The sequence below is a fragment of the Gymnodraco acuticeps genome, unplaced genomic scaffold (assembly GCF_902827175.1).
Source record: "Gymnodraco acuticeps unplaced genomic scaffold, fGymAcu1.1, whole genome shotgun sequence".
Lineage (NCBI taxonomy): Eukaryota > Metazoa > Chordata > Actinopteri > Perciformes > Bathydraconidae > Gymnodraco > Gymnodraco acuticeps.
This window is the reverse complement of record NW_022990238.1, coordinates 5,878,782-5,901,048: the sequence shown is the minus strand read 5'-3', so window position 1 is coordinate 5,901,048 and position 22,267 is coordinate 5,878,782. Positions and strand designations below refer to the sequence as shown.

General features: G+C 39.2%; 3 protein-coding genes across 3 annotated transcripts; all 3 read right to left on the bottom strand.

Annotated features, from left to right (window-relative positions):
- Positions 1–4,076: 4,076 nt before the first annotated feature.
- tyk2 (tyrosine kinase 2) lies at positions 4,077–14,914 on the bottom strand. The gene is given in 25 exon segments (XM_034220356.1): positions 4,077–4,594; positions 4,682–4,792; positions 4,917–5,034; positions 5,119–5,291; positions 5,493–5,611; positions 6,249–6,438; positions 6,523–6,614; positions 6,707–6,857; positions 6,937–7,088; positions 7,464–7,599; positions 8,019–8,146; positions 8,406–8,493; positions 8,580–8,675; positions 8,677–8,751; positions 8,854–8,960; positions 9,781–9,964; positions 10,054–10,168; positions 10,259–10,416; positions 10,701–10,874; positions 10,975–11,353; positions 11,459–11,622; positions 11,716–11,848; positions 11,933–12,053; positions 12,163–12,365; positions 14,835–14,914. Coding segments are annotated over 25 exon segments (3,549 nt in total). The 5' UTR covers positions 14,876–14,914; the 3' UTR covers positions 4,077–4,453.
- Positions 14,915–15,727: 813 nt separating this feature from the next.
- Positions 15,728–20,010, bottom strand: LOC117548863 (hsp90 co-chaperone Cdc37-like). Its single transcript, XM_034220406.1, has 8 exons — positions 19,624–20,010; positions 18,853–19,134; positions 18,281–18,386; positions 18,053–18,168; positions 17,777–17,899; positions 16,862–17,044; positions 16,706–16,777; positions 15,728–16,591 (listed from the first exon to the last, which is right to left on the bottom strand). The coding sequence occupies exons 1-8, from the start codon at positions 19,729–19,731 to the stop codon at positions 16,451–16,453; spliced, it is 1,131 nt and encodes a 376-aa protein (XP_034076297.1). The 5' UTR covers positions 19,732–20,010; the 3' UTR covers positions 15,728–16,450.
- A 924-nt stretch (positions 20,011–20,934) lies between these two features.
- Positions 20,935–21,820, bottom strand: cmc4 (C-x(9)-C motif containing 4 homolog (S. cerevisiae)). The gene is made up of 3 exons (XM_034220416.1): positions 21,709–21,820; positions 21,518–21,580; positions 20,935–21,436 (listed from the first exon to the last, which is right to left on the bottom strand). Exons 2-3 carry the CDS (start codon positions 21,573–21,575, stop codon positions 21,306–21,308), a joined length of 189 nt encoding a protein of 62 aa, XP_034076307.1. The 5' UTR covers positions 21,576–21,580; positions 21,709–21,820; the 3' UTR covers positions 20,935–21,305.
- Positions 21,821–22,267: the final 447 nt, after the last annotated feature.

Sequence of the window (22,267 nt, the reverse complement as noted above, 5' to 3'; positions counted from 1 at the left end):
AATAATAATTATTATTATACTTTATATATATATATATATATATTGTATTGCCTTTAAATGGTATTGTTTTAACTTATCTTCACAGCACATTGAACCTACCTCTGTGTATGACACGTTTACTTTTTATAAGCAGTCTTGCATGTCAATAATTCATCAGATATAAAACTTTGGACTATAAAGATCTTAAAATCCTTCTTTAACAGTCTTACATCAGGAGATTTATAAGTGTCAAAGAACATAATATAGGCCTAATATAATGAAACTTGAATTAAAACAAAAACTTAATAAACACGTACAGCCATATGGATACCTTTCATGTTGTTGCAGTTTACTGTCTGCTTTGAATTATATGCTTACTATATTGTTTTTTGTATTTAAAGTAAACATGTGCTGATTCATATTATTCTATATTTTCTTGATGTCCCCTGGTAGTGGGTTGATTGGCTTGTAACAAACAGTCAGTCTTATGGTCTCACATCCCAGAGACCCAGCCCATTGTCCTCTGTAGTGGACATGTTGTTCTCATGCATATCCTTTTACTGTTTAGAGCTACTCTACCAATCCCTGCTTCATTGTACAGAGGACATCTTGGGCTTTCCAGTGATATGTCATTGGTTACAATTAAATGCTGGGAGGTTCCTCTTTATTTTCATCCAAAATGGCAGGCATACCAACAACAACATGTTGAGGAGGACGTGTATGTCAGATAGTGTATGTTATTGAAATAACAGCTCTTTTATAAATGTCAGTTCTAGTGGAAATCAGGACCATCTTCATGTACTTAATGACTTGCTGTTGCAGGAAACAGAACTGAAGCAGACATATACTGTACGAGATAGTTGAGGGAGATTCAGATTTTGAGCTCTCAGATGATGAGAGATGAGGATTTCACACCTGGGATAGTGGAGGGTGAAGAAGAAGAGGGAAAAGTTGCTGGAGGCTCAGATGAGCAGACAGATACAGACATAGAGACAGATAGGGATGAGCAGGAAAGACATATCCCTCTGTGGGCCAAGGGTAGCAAGTCTGTTTTATTGCTTTTTTATTTAAGTGGTGCCATGAAAAATTAGAATTGCCTCAGGAATTCAAAGTTTGTTCCTATGAGTATGGTCAATTGGAGACCACATCCATGAAACAAGTCAAGATGACCCTACACCCCGTGCAGACTGGAATCCAATTGAGTGCTTTTCCCAGTACATTGACAACAAAAACCAAACTAGTTTAGTGTCCAACTATACACAGGGTATATGCAGGAATCCTGAAGTCAAATATAATACATTTTAAGACCTTTTTTAAGACCCTTTCCATACATTTTAAGACCTCATCGCCACTTTGATTTCCAAACGGTTACATTGGCGACACACTTTACCTCACATTTACTATACAGTATTGATTGTAAGATAGCACAACTAAACAGCTTGTGATAACTCCTTATCATAATTCAGATAGAACAAAGCACAAGAGAATTAATTGTGTGACCAACCCAATGCAAGGTTTATTAGAAAAATAAACCATTAGAAGGTAGTATTTGATTTAGGCATTGTTCCCAAGAGATGCAAACTTGCATTTCCCTATAACAATGTTGTTCAACAACCGGCATAAACGGACCTTCGCTTACTATCAAGCAGTGAGCGTGCGATGTCCTGTTCAGATGATGTCAAATCCAACGGGATGCCATAAATAAACTACACAGAATCACACTACACACCTACGCAATGATTACATTCAGGCAAACTGTAGAATACAACCTCTTTGGAGAATTGATATACTTATTGAAAACTAGCTACAAAATGTAATACCTTGGAAAATGCCATTTAATACTTTTTAATAGCCTTCATTTTCGCTAAATTGATTTATCAACTTTTAATACTTTTTAAGACCCCGCGGACACCCTGATACAGCAATGTTCAGATCAATTATGTGAATGTATTCCTGTATTAATATCAATCTATAGGCATAATATGTTACATGTTTATCTTTTGGCTGACTTTTCACCAAAAAGGTCTTCAGGTTCACTACATTGGACATACTGTACAATTAAAAATGTGTAAAATAAGTCTAAATTGCAAAATGTTTATTTAATCCTATCACAACATTTTTTAATTGGAAGACTATGCATGTACCATGGCATGCAGAGTGTCAGCTGATGGTGTGTACATTATGGAATATTACTTACAGTACTAGACAATATACATTACGCATACTAGCCTTTGGTCTTTTCTGCTCTTTATTTCCGCTTTTAGAAAGTTGGATGCCAATGGCAAAACAGAGAACCTTTGTAACTTTTCATTTGTATTGGATATGTGTCTGTCCAGATCCAAACATTTCTGCATGCCAGGACAGCTGCGTGCATCTGTCATGGATCATTTGGCCAGCTCATACCAACAATTCTATGTAGCTATCGAGTACATCAGTAAAAAAATCGTCCAATGTCAGAGTAGCATTATTCCTGTTGATTTTTTGTGTCGCTGTGCAGCAAGATCACAGGTGCAGGATTGCCAACAGATTGACTGGTCTGGTTCAGCAAACGGTATTGGATGCATTTAAAAAGTGAACATAATACAGGATATTTCCCGGGTCAGTTATCTGTCTCGAATATAAAAGTTAATTATAGGCAAGGGTGTAACTTTGGTTTGAGAAGTGGGGGGGACACAAAACAGGGGGTCATCCGCAATGAAACATTTTCTCAATTTAATTCCATTTCCTGTCTTTCTACAAATATACTAGGGACTATAGTGTTAACAAATCCAAGAGAAATGTGTAGTGTATATAATGAGTGTGCACACTTATCTAGTATCCTATCCATGTGAACCTGTTTTATTTGTGATGACCTCACATCCTCTAGGGGGGTCCGGGGGTATGCTCCCCCGGGAAGATTTTTTTCTTTAAATTGAAGTTGAATGCATCAATCTGGTGCACTTTGAGGGCAACATTAAGAGATGTATGGATACGGCTCTCAACACTCATATGAAACAGAACTGTATATATTTCAATAATCAAAAAACCATTAGAATATGCTCACAACCAATAACAAATCATTGATAAACTCCTCTCCTATCTTTATCTTACCTAGTCTGCATTCTTTATTTTTATTTATGCATATTTGACTAATCAAATAAAAAATGTTTTACTAACCTATAGTACACATTGGAAGGATTTCTTAACTTATTTTATATACAACCAATATTACATAGATGGAAATATTTGTTTATGACCAAACCGTTTGAGACCCACTGAGATAACTTAGACTAAAGTTTACAATCTAATCGCTCAGAGTCCTTTACAGGAAAAAGCTCTCCCTCTCCTTATTGTTGATTAATGTTAATTTAACTTCTGTTAGACAGCTATCATACTGAATAAATATTTACTGTGAATGTATGCAAAAATGTATGGCATATGGCTTAACAGAAGTTAAATTAATTTCTCACTTATTCTGACAATGTACTTAACCCCAAATAAAAGAACCCAATAAAAAGAGTTGTTAAATAATAGTGAAGTCACGTTGTAATAAGAATAACTCATCCCTCTCAAGTTTTATTTTTCAGCTTTGCCAAAAGCCACTGTGTCAATTGTCCTTCTTGGGATGCCGTCCGGAGTTCTCCAATATGGCGGACCATCTCGCACATGCGCACTGTAGATCGGGTAGTGACAGTGACATCCGTTAGCTCCGAGCTAGCACCAGATGCTAACAACAACCCCCGTAACTCTCTATGTCTCTCTCTATGTCTCTCTCTCTTTCTATCTCTCTCTCTCTCTCTCTCTCTCTCTCTCTCTCACACAAGATGCGCTCGTGCCACACACACACAGACGCTCCTCCGTGACGATGACCGCTGGCATAAAAAATAAATAATAAACACATTTAAAAAGTGGGGGGGACACAAATGGGATTTTGAAAAGTGGGGGGGACATGTCCCCCCTGTCCCCAGTGGAAATTACGCCCATGATTATAGGACTAATAATAATAATGACTTTTCATGTAACAGATATGTAGCTGTAAAGCATTCATTTACACTTTTTGATAAATAAGTTTCAGTTTTTAATAGACTGTCATGAAAAGAAGTGTGTATTATATTTCGAATTTGTTCTTTTAGTTTATACATAATGAAACAAAAGTTTAAACATAGACAAAACATTTAAAAAACATCAAATGAAAGAGAAATCTCACAACCTTACAGGAATTCTTAATACTTACTGTGATATATGCAAACATATTATTATTGTAAGAGAAGGAAAGATTAAAGTTAACTCAAATGACAGGAAAATAAACACACTTGTACCGCTTGGTCACATATGAGAGGATAGCTGTTTGCTTTTATCAAAAAATAAATGTAAAGATATCTATGTAAATGAAGGCAGCAGGCATTGCACAGCGGAAACACAACTGGTTAGCCTGTAATGTGGCTATGGTGGCAAAGGGATGCCATGTGGACAAGCTGGTTCTTCACAGTCCTGTTCAGCTAATCTGAGCCGAGGAAAACTTTATATTGGAGAGCCTGTATGTTTGGCGAATGGCCTCAAACTTTTCGATGAGGGTTTCGAATGATGGCCGTTGGGCTGAGTCTGCAGCCCAACACTGCTGCATTAAAATCTTCACCTGTTAGTTAAAAAAACAATCATTCTTAATATATCAGTCTACTAATAATCTGAATAAAATGTCAATAGTGTTTAATTAGTGTGTTACCTCATGTGGACAGTTTTCGGGGCCAGGCAATCGGTGCTGCTTCTCCAACAGCTTTATGAGCACCATCACAGTCATCTGTTCCTGGGTGCCTTGCATCATTTCCCTGAACTTCTACAAAACAAACACAACAGAGCAGATTGTGCATCTTACAAAGGGATTCAAAATGTACTGTAATTGTCTAACATGGGAATTTATTCTGATTAGAGCTTGTTATAAGAGGTCGGTGATGATGTACCTCTTGCGGGCTTTGGCGATGTACACAGCGGGTCAGGATCTCATACAACGTAACGCCAAAGGACCAAACATCTGAGGCAAAGGAGAATTTATTTTCCTTCAAGCACTCAAGGGCATACCTATGCATACAGAAAAAAACACAGTTGAGTGGTTATCATGGAACAGATCATTGAATCCATATTTTAAGTGCTGCGTGAACTTACCAGAAGACGGGACTGTCCCCATCCTCACGGACACGATAGTAGATATCGCCTTCAGGTATGTATTTGGTCAGGCCAAAGTCTCCAATCTTCACCAAACTCTCATTTTCCACTAAGACATTTCGGGCAGCGAGGTCTCGATGGATGTATCGTTTGGAGTGCAAGTACTCCATACCCTTTGAACGTAGACAACATAAATGAAAGATGGATCTAATGAAGATAGGATTGCAAACTTTAACAGTGTAAAAAAACTGATGAACAAAGTTTTTAAAAAGGAAACCGTTGTGGCTCATCTTTTAAGAAGTATCTCACCCACTAACAGACTAACATGAATTTGGAAATCTGGATTACCAAAAACACAAAACATCTGCACTCACCTGACAGATCTGCTGAGCGAACATAAGGGACTGAGGCCTTCCCAGTTTATGTTTGGGAAGGTACTCCTTCAGGCTCCCCTGAGGAAGGTACTCCATTATCAGCTGCACCACCTGTCCTCCTGAAAATGTACAAAGCATCAGTACTCATCCTTCATTCTCCATCAAAGGCACAAATGACCTGCTGCCTACTCTAGTGCTGAAGGTGCTGTGATGCTCAGTGTGCTGTGAGATGAAGTTTATACAGTAATATTGACATACAAGGGAGACAGGGTTGCATTTTGAAAAGATTTTCAATATCTACAGAAAAAAAGCAAGGAACAAAAATCTATTCCCTGAATCGTCCGCTGACCACTTAAGCTAAAACAGAGTAGTTATCAAGCACTTCTTTCCACATGTAGTCAATGTATGTTCATTTATATTTCAGATAGAAATGCGGGAAATGCAACTTTTTTTAAGTTTGACCTTGCATTTAAAAAAAAAAAAAAATGTTTCAAAGAACGTTAATTGACAACATGCAAGCACATTTTTGTAACTTTTTTGTAGTGGCAAATTCAATTGTATGTCACATACAAAAGGTTATCATATGAGCAGGGGAGAAGGCCAGCAGAAAAAGCCAAGGATTTAGATTTGTTGTTAAAGTAGCATGCATGGGATTGAATTGCAATCTTATGCATTTTCACTGACGTTTTCATAACAGATACATCTCTAATTTCAAAAAACATAAAGGAAGCAGTCCGAAGACAGCTGAGGACTCACCGAGTTCAGTACAACAGCCTTTGTACTTGACAATGTTACTGTGATAGAGTGACTTGAGGATGTCAATCTCCTTCATCCAGCCTTCAAGCACTTGACTGTTCTCTTGTTTCAGAGCCTTCACGGCCACGCGCTCTCCTGTCCCATCATTGGCCGGGTCGTACTGGTAGAGAGTCACCTTCCCAAAGTGTCCCTGCAGACGGAGCAATGAGCAGGGTGATTATTCTCGAGCATACAGGAAGAAGAATACTACAGGTAATGTGGTATTGGATCTTACCTCTCCCAAGTCCCTCATCTTTTTCAGGTAGCGTTTGTGGAACACGCTCGGGTCTGAGTCAGGGAGAGTTTCACTGGGGGATATATCCGGATCTGTGATCAGGAAAAACCATGACAAATTATATACATATATCACCAAAATTAGACTGACAAAAAAACTCAGAGGTGAGCTAGTAAAGACCCACTTTTGATTATGATGTCTGTGAGCTCTCTGAGCACAGTGAGGAACGAAGGCCTCTCCATTGGCTCGTAGGTCATACACATGCTGATGAAGTGAGCCAGTTCCTGGGAGGATGGTTCTGCTAAACGGCCTTTTTGTTGATAAAAGCGCTCTTTCTGTTGTGGGGGGGGTTATATTGTTACAAATGGAAGTCAACAGGCCAGGTGCAGCTTGTGGCTGTTGGAAGAGAAATACCTCGGACAATGTGCTGCCACTCATTGGAAGATCGCCGTTGTTGCAGATTTCCAGCAAGGTAACGCCAAAGCTCCACTGGTCAGCAACATTTCCAATGGGTGCGCCGCTTTCCACACACTCGGGGGCAATCCAGGGGATACGCTCAAGACGCTCTACAGTGCAGAATAGGGACAATTAAAGTAACAGAGGTGAAATCAATACATTTGTGTGCTCTGGTTAAACCTTTTTGGAAGAAAAACATAAAAACAGCAGAATTTAGACAAAACTAACCACGGTGTTTAGAACATACATATGTGAGCATTTTGAGATTGACTGATTTATTTCTTAAATAACACATTGTGAAATAACACTTTAAGAGAACAGGACACAAGTCAGAGGAAATGGTCTGGTAGACATTTCCTGCTTCCGAAATCAGATGTATCAGTAAGGCAGAACAGTAAAGAAACAGAGAAGTCTTGAAGCTGCCTGAGACCTTCTTGGAAAGTGAGTTATTAGGAGTTCAAGTAAAGGGAATTCCTGGTACTGACCTTCCCTTGAAAGGACACTCAGGGCAATTCCTGGGTCGCTCAGCTTAACAAAAGGAGAGGTGCCGAGCTCGAGACCTCGCCTTGCCACCAGAATGTTCTTAGCACAGACGTTTCCATGAAACAGCCGTTTGGTCTCCTACAAGGATGACAAACGCACTGGTAATGTGTTTTTGTGATGCGAAGTATCGAAGAAAACAAGTGAAACATAAACTATTATCGTTGTTAATCTTAAGGCAAAAATGAACTTCATGTGCACCACTTATCGTTAAGTTTTGTTTGATAATAAGATAGTATCATTTCCTTCCTGCAGCTCAGACTCAAAACTTGACATCCGGTTTAATAGCCCCACTCCCCTCTTTCTGTTAATATTTTATATATTCTAAATATTTTAGCACCTGATTGTAAAGCTTAAGACGATATAAAGATGAATTGTACCACACTTGTATTACATCACTCTCAATTCACGTTAATGACCACTTAGCTGTGGTCAATGTAAGTGAATTGTATTGAATAATAATCTGTGGCACTCAAAAACAAAGTAGTGTTTGCACTCACAAGATAATTGAGGGCAATGGCAAGCTGTTTTGCAACAATGAATTTCCACTGAGGAGTCACAGAGGCCTTTTCCTTTCGAAGGAAAACATCCAAAGGCCCAAACTCCACAAATTCTTCCACCATGATATCTGTTAAGGAATAAACAAGTTTGACAGATTGAAGGTTCCAGTACATCCCTAAAATACATGTAAACAAGAAGCATCCTCTTTAAAAACAGAACAGGGCTAGTGTGTATTTGCATTTGCGTCACGGCTCACCTGGTACAGGGATCATACATTTGACTAAAAACACAAACAATGTGTGTGATGAGGAAGTAGCAAACGAGGAAGTCACACATCTAAAAGTATAAGCTGAGTTTGTGACAGTGAACAGTGTTGTAGCTCTTACTTTCAGATCCTTTGACTGACACGCCATGTACAAACACCAGGTGACTGTGGGACACCTGGCTCATGAGACTCGCAGTTTCTAAAAAACCCTTAGAGAGAAGGGAGAGAGTAAAGATTAGAAAATATACATGTGTTGGTAACTATTGAGGCCTTTTTCAGAGATCACAAGGCTTACTATATCGATATCTTTATCACTTTGGTCCAGAATCTTGAGAACCACAGGGATTCCTTTGCGGTCAGCCAAGTTGTTGTTGAACTCGTCATCCTCATCATTTCCCCCCCCCACCTTGCACCAGCAGACGTCCTGAGTAGATGTTAGTTCTTGTCCCGCGGCCCAAATGTTGTTCCTGATGGTAATCAACATTTGCTGGTCAGTCACACAACTGAGAACAAGAACGTTAGTCCGGTGGAACAGATGGTCATATGTAGGTGGAGATTTGTCTTGTCACCTGTACAAGCTCTCTGTCCTTGATCTGGTGGAAGCGCAGCTGAGTTGTGTTCAGGAACAAGGACTCCGTGCGAGCACCTTGCCTCATCACCAGAAGGTTGGAGAGCTCTACATCACACAAACATAGATAAACCTATGTTAAAGGGATGGTTCACCACAAAAATATTTTTCTCCCTTGCTAGTTATCAATCTAGATCATTCTGGTGTGAGTTGCATAGTGTTATCAACCATACAGATCTTTGCTTGAATATGATGAAACAAAACGTCTTGTGGTGCTTCGGACCAGAGTCCGGTTGTTTAGTTCACTTAAGGTCTCGGATTGTGTACACACCGACCCAAATGAACCGCACCAAGCGGCTAAACGCACCAGGGTTCGATTCAACCGGACTATAAGGCAGGTGTGAATGCACCATTAAGAGACAGAACAACGCTTGATTCATTGAAAAAACGTATTGGCAATATATTTTAAATGAGCTGGTTACTTAGGATAACCCACAGACATTGAAATATTTTATAGGAACTATTCTCCTCCCACCGAACTACATCTGCCAATGAATGAGCATAAGCCTCTTGTCCATGACTAGATGTAGGCTTTCTTCTGCACTGTAGAGAAACATTGTTTGTTCTCTGGATCATCTTCAGTAACTGGGTCAGGATTTCAATTTTTGTTATGGCACTTTGAGCACTACAAGCCAAGTTCCATGTAGTTATATGATAATATTTGAGAGAAATAAGTAGTCTCTATAGTCGATATCTCCAACACTCTGCATCACATCAAAACAAGGTCGATAAACAGCACTGAAAGTGAGAGCAAAATTATGTATTTATGATTTTAAGGTGAAGACATAAAATCTTTAAAATACACAGTGGGACATGGGCATAAGTCAGCAAAACAGATCAATAATTGAAAAGCCCAATTGACACAAACCTGCTTGTTTTGGAAAACAGCATTTCTTGACAGTAAAGCTGTCCGAACCAGACTGGAGCACAAAGGTCTTGAGGCTTTCTGTGAGCTCCTTCATACTGGAGAACTCTCGATCCCAGCCCTCCAGACAAAACTTGGAACCCTTGAGCTGAATCCGAAACTGCTTGTGGTTTGGCCTTGATCCATTCTGTGAGCCAGAAGTACATATAAACACACACATTTACACAATCACTGCACTGCAATCTATTCCAGAGAGGAGTGTGGGTGTTGACTTACCTCATTTTTTTTCATGACTGCTAGGATGATGCGGTGATAGTCGAGGGCACTCCAGCGTACCAGGAAAGCTCCCTCCTCTGCCTCCTTTTTCAGCTTCAGCAGCACAAAATCATCACTGGAATCACAGCAGACTTGTGATATAACACTGTGTTTCTCCACATCCTGCCTGTGTCTGTATGTGCATGTGTAAGAGGATAAAACTCACTGTATAGGTCCATGCAGTCCATTTGCTACACTCAGCACTACCCTTGGGGGAGCCACTTCATGACAAAGAAAGTGGTGGGCGAATGCAGTCAGCCGGTTGTATCCATCAAGCAGGGAGATGAAGGAACGGGCCTCCTGGCTGGAGTTCATCTGAACCTCCTACATACACGCACAGAAACACCACTAGCTTACAATCAGAGATTCCTCCTACAGACGCATTCAAAACATAATGAAACCCCTGAAGCGTACTCAAAGCTCCTATAGCCATAAACAGGTAGAATTAGCACACAGTACAGGACATTCACGCTTTAAAGATTTAACAATCTGATCAGGAGAACATCTTATATTCAGAATACCAATTAAACTAATGCATCACAAACACATTTACCAATTAAATGTATGTATTTTAGCTTTTACATAAAAGGGTAAACAAGTGCTCTCACCATGCAGTGGTTGTCCTGAGTGCTAATGCACACATTATCTCCAGTGAGGGCTATGTGCGTAATTTCAGGGAAATCACAGAAGGACGTCCATTTGTTGGGAGTGTTTGCTTTCGGTTGGTCGGACTGTTTTGTTTTCTTCATGTAGTCATTTCTGAGGTAATTGTTTGCCAGTGCCTAGATAAAGAGACTGAATCAACAAAATGTCCACACTGGAAGAATACACAACCGGCCACAGAATGAGACCACCCAATCTTGAAATTGCATTCTAACAAACCTTCTGACCAGACACTTTCCTCCACTGAATCCCCTTGGTGCCTGACATCATTATCTCGTGTGTGGCGGGATCTATAAAGTTGCCTTTTGAGGCACCCTCTGTTTGGGTGGTGTTGGAGAAAGAGCTGCTTCCATCCCCGTCCTCTCGAAGCTCCAGCTGGGATACAGAGAAGGTTTCTGTTCCAAAACTCGGTGACAAGTGTTCAAGAGTAGAGATGTACTTGTACATGATTTCCTGTGCGCCCAGTCTCCCCTTATCAACAGTGTGCTGCTGGAAGGTCCGCACAAACTCTGCAAACACCCGACGGATCCTGATCTTCGTCAGGAAGTTGACTCTGGAAATGTGTTTGGCGAAAGATCTTGGAATGCATCGTAGGAAGCTGAAAGACCATTTAGTATAGAGGTTGACAGATTTACAGATTAACGTGCAATAAGTCGTTATTACTTCTTCACTGCCCCATGTTCAATCCTTCCAAAGTAATTACCTGATTTTTTGGGCAACATCTTGCAAGGAGCAGCCTGTTTCCATTGCCTGATGTGAGAGTTGAAGCACAGCCATCCCCAAGCTCTCATTTTCGAAGCGATTTAACTTCTCCTCTGAGTCCACGTCTTCCACCTGTACCACTTCGTTCACAAATTCATATTTAGCCTTTTGGAGACAGAAGAAGCAAAGAGGTTAAGTACTTAAATATGTTGAACCTGCGAAAATGGTGCACTCCTATAATACACAAAAATTACCAACCTGGGAGAACAGGTATTGTAAGGATGCGATTTCAAGCAAGGGAGAACCTCCCTGACCTGCCCCAGATCTGAGAGCATAACGGTAAACACTCGGCTCCTTCCCACTGAGTCCGTGCCAGTTCCGAAAGTAGAACCTAGATACAAGGAAACCAGAGAAAGATTGTGAATATGTTTCATCTGTGTGTATATGTATAACAGTGCTATAAAAACACACTTACCTCATACAGTAGTGAAGTACAAGGCTGGAGTTCTCTGGAGTAAACGTGTGGTTTGGACTGTACCAGCAGCTTGATTGTGGATTGTACAGCGCAAACAACACATGGCATAGAGGTGTTATACCTGGGGAATAACACAGGGATGTTACACACACTAGCCACCAGCAGGATAAAATACCACAGAAAGATAAACGTTTACTTTGGTCTGTATGTGTGTATTCGGTCACTCTTACCTACAGCCTCCGCAGCTGAGATGCACAGGTCTTCTGCTGTGACTTCTCCATCTGTATGGGACAAATATCTTTCCCCTTCCTTTGACCAGAACATGTAAACATGGATACCAGGACCCTGAGGGGGGTCACACAGGCTCGGGAACGCCCCGTGCCTTGAATGCTTGGATGACCCACGTTTGGACATGGTGGGGGCAGCCAAATCACTAACAAACACAAAGTAAAGGAGAGTATTTGCCTGTCATCAACTGTTGTGGAATCACGAAGGCATTATTCAATTCAATTCAAGTCAGGTTTATTTATATAGCCCAAAATCACAAATCCTATTTGTCTCAGAGGGCTTCACAAGTCAACAAACACAATTGGCAATGTAAAACAATGTAAAAACAACAAACGTATCTTATAAGATCAATGTGAAAATACCAATTTAAAAAGAAACATAGCACAATGACACAAATACAGTTAGAGTAGGCTAGAATAAATACAATTCCATAAAACGAAGGGTCCATGAGGATGTATAAAAGGGGTTTAAAACCACCAGTCTTAACTGTACGCTGTACTAAAAAGGAAAGTCTTTAACCTACTCTTAAATGTGTGGACACTGTCTAATCGTCACTGGAAGTTGATTCCAGAGGAACGGGGCTTGGTAGCCGAAAGCTCTAGCACCTGATCTTTTTTTTTTGAAGGCTTGAGTCAACAAGGCAAGGCAAGGCAAGGCAAGGCTACTTTAGCACCATTCAACACAAGTGCTTTACAAAAATGAAAAACATTAAGATTGCATTTTGAAGCAAAGGCTGGTCAGTATAGGCATGTCCAGCCATGCAGTGGGTTGGTTTGTAAACTACCTCTCTGAAAGATCCCAATGTGTTCAGTTTGATGGGCTGTCTTCTAAGTGGTTAAACATCACTAATGGTGTACCACAAGGTTCAGTTTTAGGTCCGCTATTATTCTCTATCTATATTAATAGTTTAGGTGAAAATGTCGAAGGAGCAACCTTACATTTTTATGCGGACGATACCGTTATGTACTGTGCAGGTTCCTCGATTAACGAGGCTGTTGTTAAATTACAGGCTGTTTTTAACATTATTCAGGCTCAGCTCTCTGAGCTTAAGCTTCTTTTAAATGTGGATAAAACCAAGGTAATGCTCTTTTCTAAAGCTAAAGCTAAAAATACACCAGAGACTGCTTTGGATATTGTAACTACGCAAGAAATACAACTTGAAGTGGTTACCTGTTACAAATACTTGGGTATCTGGCTTGATGACTGTCTCACTTTTAAACTCCATGTCAATAACCTGCTTAAAAAGCTGAGGGTTAGGCTAGGTTTCTTTTACAGAAATAAGTCCTGTTTCTCGCTTGAGGCCAGGAAAAGGCTAGTCACTGTGACCTTTTTACCTGTGCTGGATTATGGTGATTTGTTATATATGAATGCACCTGCCAATTACCTGAGCAAGTTAGATGCTGCGTATCACAGTGCACTGAGATTTTTGACAAATTGTAAAGCACTTACGCATCACTGTACCCTGTATACCAAGGCGGTTATGCCATCACTTACTGTACGGAGGCTCAGTCACTGGTACTTTTTCATTTACAAAGCCATGTTGGATAAACTACCATCTTATATCTGCTCCCTGATCTCTCTGCGAATTGAAAGTACTTATTGCCTGAGATCGCATGCTGTGGTTTTATTAAATGTGCCAAGTGCTAGGACTGTCTTAGGGAAGAAAGCTTTTAGATGTGCAGCTCCACTAACATGGAACAGTCTGCAAAAAGAATGGAGAATTACCAAGCTAGTACCACTACATGTTTTTAAAGCTCGGTTGGATGCTACAAAATCAGATGCTGTTGGTACCTGTACTTGTGGTTAAATATGTAAATTGTAATCGCTGTATGATGTCCTTTTGTTGTTCTGTTGTTTATGTCTTCTTGTGGAACCTACTGCTGCAGGTCTCCCTTGAAAAAGAGATCATTGATCTCAATGGGATTTTACCTGGATAAATAAAGGTTTTGAATTGAATTGAAAGAGCATTAAGAAATAGTGCAGCAGAAATACATTACAAAATGGTATTTTTAAAAACAGTAATTCAAAAGCTAATATAATAAAAAATAAACATAAAAAAAGGTAATCTATCAAATACATGAATAAAGAGGTTCAAGTGCAGTGTAAGATATGAACGCAACGACAAAAAGAAAAATCTTCAGCTGGATTTAAAAGTAGTAAAAGAGTTGCAGCAGAACTGCAGGATCTGCAGGCGTTCAGAAATATCAACCTTTTCTCTATTTTTCGTTTCAAACTGAAAAACAAACTTAAAACTAACATCCTCTTCCTAAATGACACAACATGGATAAATAACTTCTTAGAATATGTTGTCAGGAAATGTGTCACTAGGCCTACCGAGGAAATATTACTCGTGTAACTTGTCTACATTACACAACACTGTACAGCACCATAACAGGTCTACAAGTTATTTTTGTTTTAATATGAATACATATTATATAACAGATTGCGTCATTAGGTGGCCGAGGCTCATAATCACGCGTCCTGAAGCATTTCACGGTGTATCCGACATCTATGACCAGGAAATATGTAAACACTATTAGAGACAAAAAAGCTAAACAACCGGTCTAAAAAAGAAGTATCTTACCATTGAACGGCGAGCTTTTCACAGACTTACTTCAAAGCCAAAGGAGAGAAGAAGGGACAGTCGGGCTTCATTATCTTCTGAGCGTATTTCCCCTTCGCCCACACAAGTTTCTGGTGAACTGCGAAGTGTCGACTCTGCAGACCGCTGGTTCCTGAACGCAATATGGCCACTCCCTCCACCAGGCATGCGCGCACACGCACGTATACATGACTTTTCAAGAATAAAACGTCGAGAATTAAAGCGATGACATGTGTAAATATGCAGCAAACGGGTGGAATTAGAACTCCTATTGTATACCATTATTATGTGTAAAAGTAGCAATACTCAAGTAGACAAATACTAAATGATTAAGCTCAAAATGACTTGAAGTATCAAATACAATTATTATAAATAACCAGTTTATAATATTGTACTTGTGTGTCTTCTGTCATTATTTAATAATTTCAACTGGCCACTTTTTTTCATGTGCATTTGTTTTATGTCAGGTGTTGAGAATGCATTCTGCACTTGTGATTTCAAAGCCTCCCCCCACCTTTACATAGTTAGCTGTTTCATCCAGTCAGTGTCATGTCCATTTTAATAGCCTTATGTTCTTTAACCTTCTGTCAGGCTAAATGGAGGATTAGCTGTATTTCACCATTTCATTTTGATTGCAATATATGGTAGAGTACAAGTATGTGCCTCCAATCCTTTATCACATTCATGTCTCACCGTAAAGCTTAGAGGGATTTTGTCAGTTTGCACTCACCTTCAAAATAAAAGCATTGAAAGTAAAAGTATAGAATCCACATGTACCTGGCACTGTCTGTCGGTACTGTTATTAATATTGTTTGTCATTTGATGTGTATAGTGACGTATTAAAGGGCATAGCATACCCACCCTATTTAGCTACAGTACCATTCAATCTCTATGTAGAACAAATGTTATTTGTAAATACCAAAGGCTTTATTAGAAAACCCATGCATAGATGCAGCCTCTCCACATTAAAAAGCAGCCGTTACCACGACAACAGGTCTTGCAGATGGATAATATTTGTGTGATTCTTTTATGGTTCTATGTTTTACGACCTCTTACATCATGATTGGAAAAGCATGTCACCCGGACCTTGCATTTATAGAGAAAACCACAACGCATTGGCCTTGAGTTTTGGGATATAATTCAACCTTTAGTTAAGCAAGTTTGTAGAAAATGTCACTTTTGGGGAAATAACCATCTGAATACATGGTTGCTTGAGCCCTGAAAGTCTAACAAAAAACATTAAATGTGTAAATGACACACAGAAAAAACATCCATCATTAAGTGCACAACCTGAATATGTATAGGACGGTTTTCAACTATACAGCACAAATGAAGCAGGCAGGCACTCACACACAAATTGATAGGTGTACACAAATAAATGTAATAACAGAGCTTATGTCTAAAAAAAAAAGAAGACCTAAACACAAGCTGCACTTTCTTTTCCAAGCAGGAGTTACTAATGCAATGTTGTTGTGCAGATAGGTGAATGCTAGTCACTCAGCTTAATATTTTTTTTAAAAAGCAAATTCATTATTTCATGATTGGCCAACTAGTCATACACAAAGTGGAGCCGCAATACAGTGGGTAAGTACATTTCCAAAAACAGCACATCATAGAATCATTGTTGGTCATTCCTTCTTAGTTTCTTCCAGCTCCTGTTTCACCTCTTCATAGGTAGGATCTTCCTCTTTTTCATCCCCATCATCCATCTTGGAGTTAGGGACCCAGAGCCCAGACTCTATGCACCTCTTCATTTGAACCTTCGCCTCCTAAGCACATAAAACAATCACATTTATTAACATACCCAAAGTAGGACAAAGAAGACACACGTGAATCAGGTAACTTCACATTTACATAACTGAAATATGAAATAAGAAACCTACCGTTGGGTCCATTTTGCTAATAGCCTCTTGTAACATTTGGATGTCCTTATCATCAAAGCATTTCTGCATCTCCTGCAATTAAGAACATGTTTTGTAAGGCATTTTAAACTTCAGAAAAGAGAAAAAAGTGCACATGCGTTTTGTAAAAGGACTCACAGCTGGCAGTGACTCGTACACCTCCACAGGATCTAGCCCTCCAGGTCCCATGCGTTTCTTCCGCTCCTCTTCCTCATACTCTTTCATTGCCTTTTCGATGCGGATCTTTGCCCTGCCCCGAACTCGCTCCTTGAACGACTCTAGCTCGTCGTTGAAAGCTTCCTGGTACTGCTGATCTGCTGTCTGTGAGTGGACACATAGTTGTGTGTGTTGGCAGACATAACAATGAGCATTTAATTGAACATAAAACAGGTATTTTCCTCGGTTTTGATGTTAATAAGAATGTTTTGATAAAGTTAGGAACCTGAAGAGTATGTTAACACCTATGGAGAGTCTTGATTTTACTGACCTCCAGTGGTTTAAAGATTCAACTCACTGCAGTGTTACAGTACAGGTGTACTCCAGTAACTGTGACATCACTACTACTGTAGGTCTGGTCAGAGTTGAAATTCTCAACCATGATGAAATCAGAATCCCTTCATTAGTCCCACGGAGGGAAAATGTGCGTAGTTACAGCAGGAAAAAGAGCCACAGACGGCTTAATGTTACATATGTTAAATATGTGACATGCATTTAAAAAAAAGTACTAAGTTATGATATAATTAAAAATATATATATAATAAAAAATCAAAAGTTACATAATTTTTAAAAATACACATCCTGTAACAGTTCTTAGGATTTAGCAGCCAGGTATATATCACACAGTTATTAACGGCATCTATAATGTGTACAATAATAAAATTGGGTTTAAGACACTGTTGTTTTTTTAGCATCACTTGACTTATTTGCCGATGTCAAAAACTGTAGTTCCTAGTTTAGGGTCTGAGTTTAGCTCCTGTTCCCTCCATAGTACCTTGAACTTTCTTTATCAAAAAAGCTATGAATTATTTGATGGACTTTGTGGCAGTTACTCACCTTGATCTTGGCAAAGAATTGCCGAAAGCAGCCGCGGGGATCCACCTTGAGGCTTTTTGCCAACTCCAAAATGAACTGCATGACAATGGTCTGATGAGCCACTTGCTCCATCAATGAGTGTTTCTACAAAAGAAAGGAATTTAAGAATAATGTACATATTTTCAAAACACTATTGCTGGTGCATGTTAAAGTATCACAATGTTACAGCCCATAAAACAAACTAATTACCAGTTCCCTTGGAGCTAAATGTTAAGAAAAAACATTGTTTGTTTTTACCTCCTCAACTTCAAGGTCAATGCACATGATGACCAGGTAGTTGGCAGTCTCTTCACACACTAGATGAGAGTTGTCAGAGAGGTATTTCTGGCTGTCATCCCAACGCCGCATCATGCCTGTAGTAAAGAAGAAGATGGACCTTTATGTTGAAGACAGCAATGAAAGGCCAGCTGTACTTTCTTTATATACCAACACTCTGAAAGATGCATAGATATCAATAAGACTTACCAAAATGTTTGATTTGCTTCTCGTTTTTCTCCACAAAGGTTTTATGCTTTGTCTCCTTCTCTTCTTCAGTCTCTTCAGTGGCATCAGGCAGGACATTGACGACGCTCTGAGGAGGACGGACAGGGGCAGAAAATCATCATTACAGACTATGTTTCTGATAAGGACAGAAGCTAATTTATTGTCTTATATACATTTTTATTTTTTTAATTGGATGGATAAATAAAGATATAATTAACCAGATTGTTGCAAAAGGGTGTATTATTTATTTTATAGCATAGGCCATGCAAATAAATCATCTTTAAATGATCTGAAAAAAGGATAGATACGCACCAACGTACTGTTAAAGTGCTATTGAGAAGTTACTTTTAAAATGATTAGACTAAAGACAGAAAAACACGACTCAATATATTCTAATAAATATAAACGTACCAAAGGCTGATAGAGTTTATTATTTAGTTTGTTACTTTCGTACTATTACAATCTTCTTAACCACATGTCATTTTGTTGAAATAGGGACTTGTAGTGAAAATATAACTATATGATGCCAATCCTAAATCCAAAATCTGCCTCACCTTGCTGAAACCCTCCTTGCTGAGCGTGTCGACGTTCCAGGGCATCTTCTTCTCTTCCCGGTTGTGTTCTGCTAGCTTCTTATCTATATCTCGCTCCTCTTTTTTCTGTTTCTTCTCCTCGGCCTGGGCTTTGCTCAGCTCTGCTTTGGCATCATCGGTTGATGAAGCGGACAGCTCTTGTACTTTCTTTTGTGCCTCTGCCAGCTTACGACGGCTCTCATTAAGTGCCTTGCTTATATCGTCACCCTTTTTGTGGTAATCTTCCATTCGCTCCACACGTGCCTGAAGAACAGAAATGATAACAGTTATACATAAGTCCACAGCACAGGTACAAGGGTTTCATGTTGTCTTTAGGGAACTGGCTGAAGCCATTGGAGGCAGCTTCTCCATCAGTAATGGTCAGAGATGACTACCTATACCACTGATAATGACAATATTAGGTACACACATTATCTAGAAAATGTGTTGTGATCATTTAAACTAATTAAAATGGGTAATATGATACTTTAGCACCAGCAGTAATGGTAAGACCACAACATATCACAATAACAGTGGGGGTCAGTGTTGCAGAACAAATGCCAATGTAAAGACGTGAAGCAAGCTGTAGTCTGTTTAGTCCAAAATAAATCTGGTTTGGGTTCTACCCCTCTCAATGATTTATTGAAGTTATTTGCAGTCGTATACATCACCAAAGTGAGAACAGGACACAGTTATGAAACGAAGTATACATGTAAATACGTACTGTAAATATACAATTGTTTAAATCTGTACCTGGTGTCTCCATCTGAAGAGGCTGGGTGTGTCGATGTTGGGGTGGGTGTCATCTTCGTCGTCTGACACCTCGATATGGTCCCACACGCTGTAGTCTATCCTAGACATTATACCAGTACGAGCCAAACAACGTTAGCTTCGGATATGACTCGGCTAAGTTAGGAGGCTAAACCAAGCTATCCTCAATCTCCAATCTAATAAAAGCCGATGAAGCAAACAACTCAACACTTTTGACTAAGATGTTTTAGTAGTCGATATAGTGGCTGGCTGTTTCTGGCCAAGGCAAACTTAGATGGACCTACACCTACCTAAGGCGGGCTAGCGAGAAACTGCTACAGATTTCTAGAAAGAATCGTTGCTGCACATTTCCGTTTGGCGTCACTGCGTCATTACGTCACTGCGTCATACGCATGTACGACGCCGGAAAAGAAAAAAAGACGACTGTTGTTGACGACAGTTAGGTGCTCATCAAACTCAAATAAACTGTGTTTCATGCACATGGTTACTGCTTATGTTCTGCAAAAAAAGCATCAACTATATTTTTGCAACAGAACACCACTTTTATTTTAATGTATATTTAGGTGATGTCAATTATTCCCAGTAATAAGATGTGTTATCAGAGTCCCGACTGTATTTTCAATTATCATAGATGAGACCTCTGCTTACGTTAAAGATGTGCTAAGTTATATGATTGTATTATATATATTTAGTATTCAAATTGTTATTATTAATAATAATAATAATAATATATTAGTATGCTGCTGGAACTGCTACCCCCGCGACCCGACCACGGATAAGCGGGAGAAGATGGATGGATGGATGGATAGTATGCTGCCTCATATGGATGTTTCCTTTTTTTATATGTACTACTTATGTTGTACATGTCATCTCCAATAACCTATGCCTGTCTGTTTTGTTTGTATTTTAAAAATACAATTTCATGTAATTCATCCAATTTATTTTTGTTTATTTTGTATTCTTGAAAATCAATAGAGGTGCTGCGTTATATTGGTAATTATGTTAGGTCAACAGAGTCAGTGTACTATTTAACTACAAAAAAATGGGTCAGGCAGGTGTCAGTAAAGTAGTCTGTACACATTAAATCCTGGAAAGAGGTATAATCTCTTCATATACAGTCAATAGGTCTAATCAGTCAACATTATATTCAAACAAAACTGATTGGTTTACCATGAGTGATTGCAGGCCCTTAAAAAGTCACATCTGCATTATGAATGTTTCAGTAGCTCAGGGGCTGACATTGCACAACAGTGTTCCTTTGAATTTGATGACATGAAAAGCCACAGAACACAATTGCAGAACACAATTATTTTTAATAAATAGTCAGTTGACATTGACAGTGTACATTATACATTTCCAAAAGTTATGATGTGCCAGAGAGGTAGGACATTCTGACTGGTTGAACACGGGTTTAATTTAATAACAGTACTAGTGGTTACACTCCATATAGCCTACTGTAGGTGTGCCAGCCCCAGGGCTCAAGTGCCTTTCTGCAAAGACATGTCAAAATGTTTGCTTCGAGAAAGGCCATTTCACAATTCTTCAAAGACTATTTAAGTCACTGTACTTCGCTGTTGCAGGATAGAGACAATGTGACAGTAAATAAAACATTGATACAAAGTGACTTTTCACCATGATTCCCATCGAAAGCATCCCACAGGGAGCTATGTGTTACTTTCGCTGGGTTTTGAGTCCTTGAACCCGGAGCAGCAGATAGAGTTTCCGGCCTGAGACTCACAGCAGCGCCGCATGTCCCGGATCACATCCTGACACATGCTCTCCACGTATTTGTTAGCTGCAGGAGGAGTTAGCACATGTTACTGTGGGGTTTACTTAAACAAAAACATAATTGCATTCAAATGACTGTTTTGTGTACCTTGTAAACAGTGTTGAATTGCACATGCTTGCTTTTGACACGGATCTTTCTGTGGCATATCTCCTGAAGCGGACCGAAAAGGGACCATTTCAGAATATGTTAAAAGTAAACACATCAGGCACTGCATTACAAAGGACAGAACATCACTCATAGATATATAAAACAGTTTCGTTGTATATTCTTGTCCCCACCTTGTCTTGAATCCGGGTAGATTGCAAGGATGTATTTTGATGACGATTTAGATTAAAGGTCGTATGTTGGTGTGAGCCGCACTTCCTTCTGCGGGACAATGTTTTGATCACGTGACGTTTGGATAGAATTTCAAATCATGATGTGAAAGAGTACAGCAGCGACACCTGGTGGTGCGTAATGAATTACATGCAGACATTAAAACAATACAAACTGCTATTTCTGTTCTTTAGAAAAATAGTCTTACCTCTATGAATTTATGGGAAGACCGTTGCTTATTTTTCACATATCGTATTTTAAAGACTTTACACAAAGTAGTTTGGTTAGTTCGATAACACACAAAAAGGCATAAATGCTTTATAATACATTTCATAATGGCAACAAGGGAAAGTAACTGAAGGATTTTGACCAATTTGTGAAAATACTTTTTATTTTGACAAACAAAAGTTATGTCAATTTAAACCTCTATTATAATAATTGTGTCTATAAAACTCATTGCTCTGTGGTTGTTACTGTCATATACATAATACTTGTAGCCTGATTCTGAACATGCTATGTTTT

Coding starts and splice junctions, on each gene's coding strand:
- LOC117548863 (XM_034220406.1), bottom strand. CDS start 19,731: ATGTCTAGGATAGACTACAGCGTGTGGGACCATATCGAGGTGTCAGAC. Junction 17,900..18,052: donor TTGACCTTGAAGTTGAGGAG/GTAAAAACAAAC, acceptor TTTCTTTTGTAG/AAACACTCATTGATGGAGCA. Junction 17,045..17,776: donor AATTCTTTGCCAAGATCAAG/GTGAGTAACTGC, acceptor GTCCACTCACAG/ACAGCAGATCAGCAGTACCA.
- cmc4 (XM_034220416.1), bottom strand. CDS start 21,575: ATGCCACAGAAAGATCCGTGTCAAAAGCAAGCATGTGCAATTCAACAC. Junction 21,437..21,517: donor AATTCAACACTGTTTACAAG/GTACACAAAACA, acceptor CTCCTCCTGCAG/CTAACAAATACGTGGAGAGC.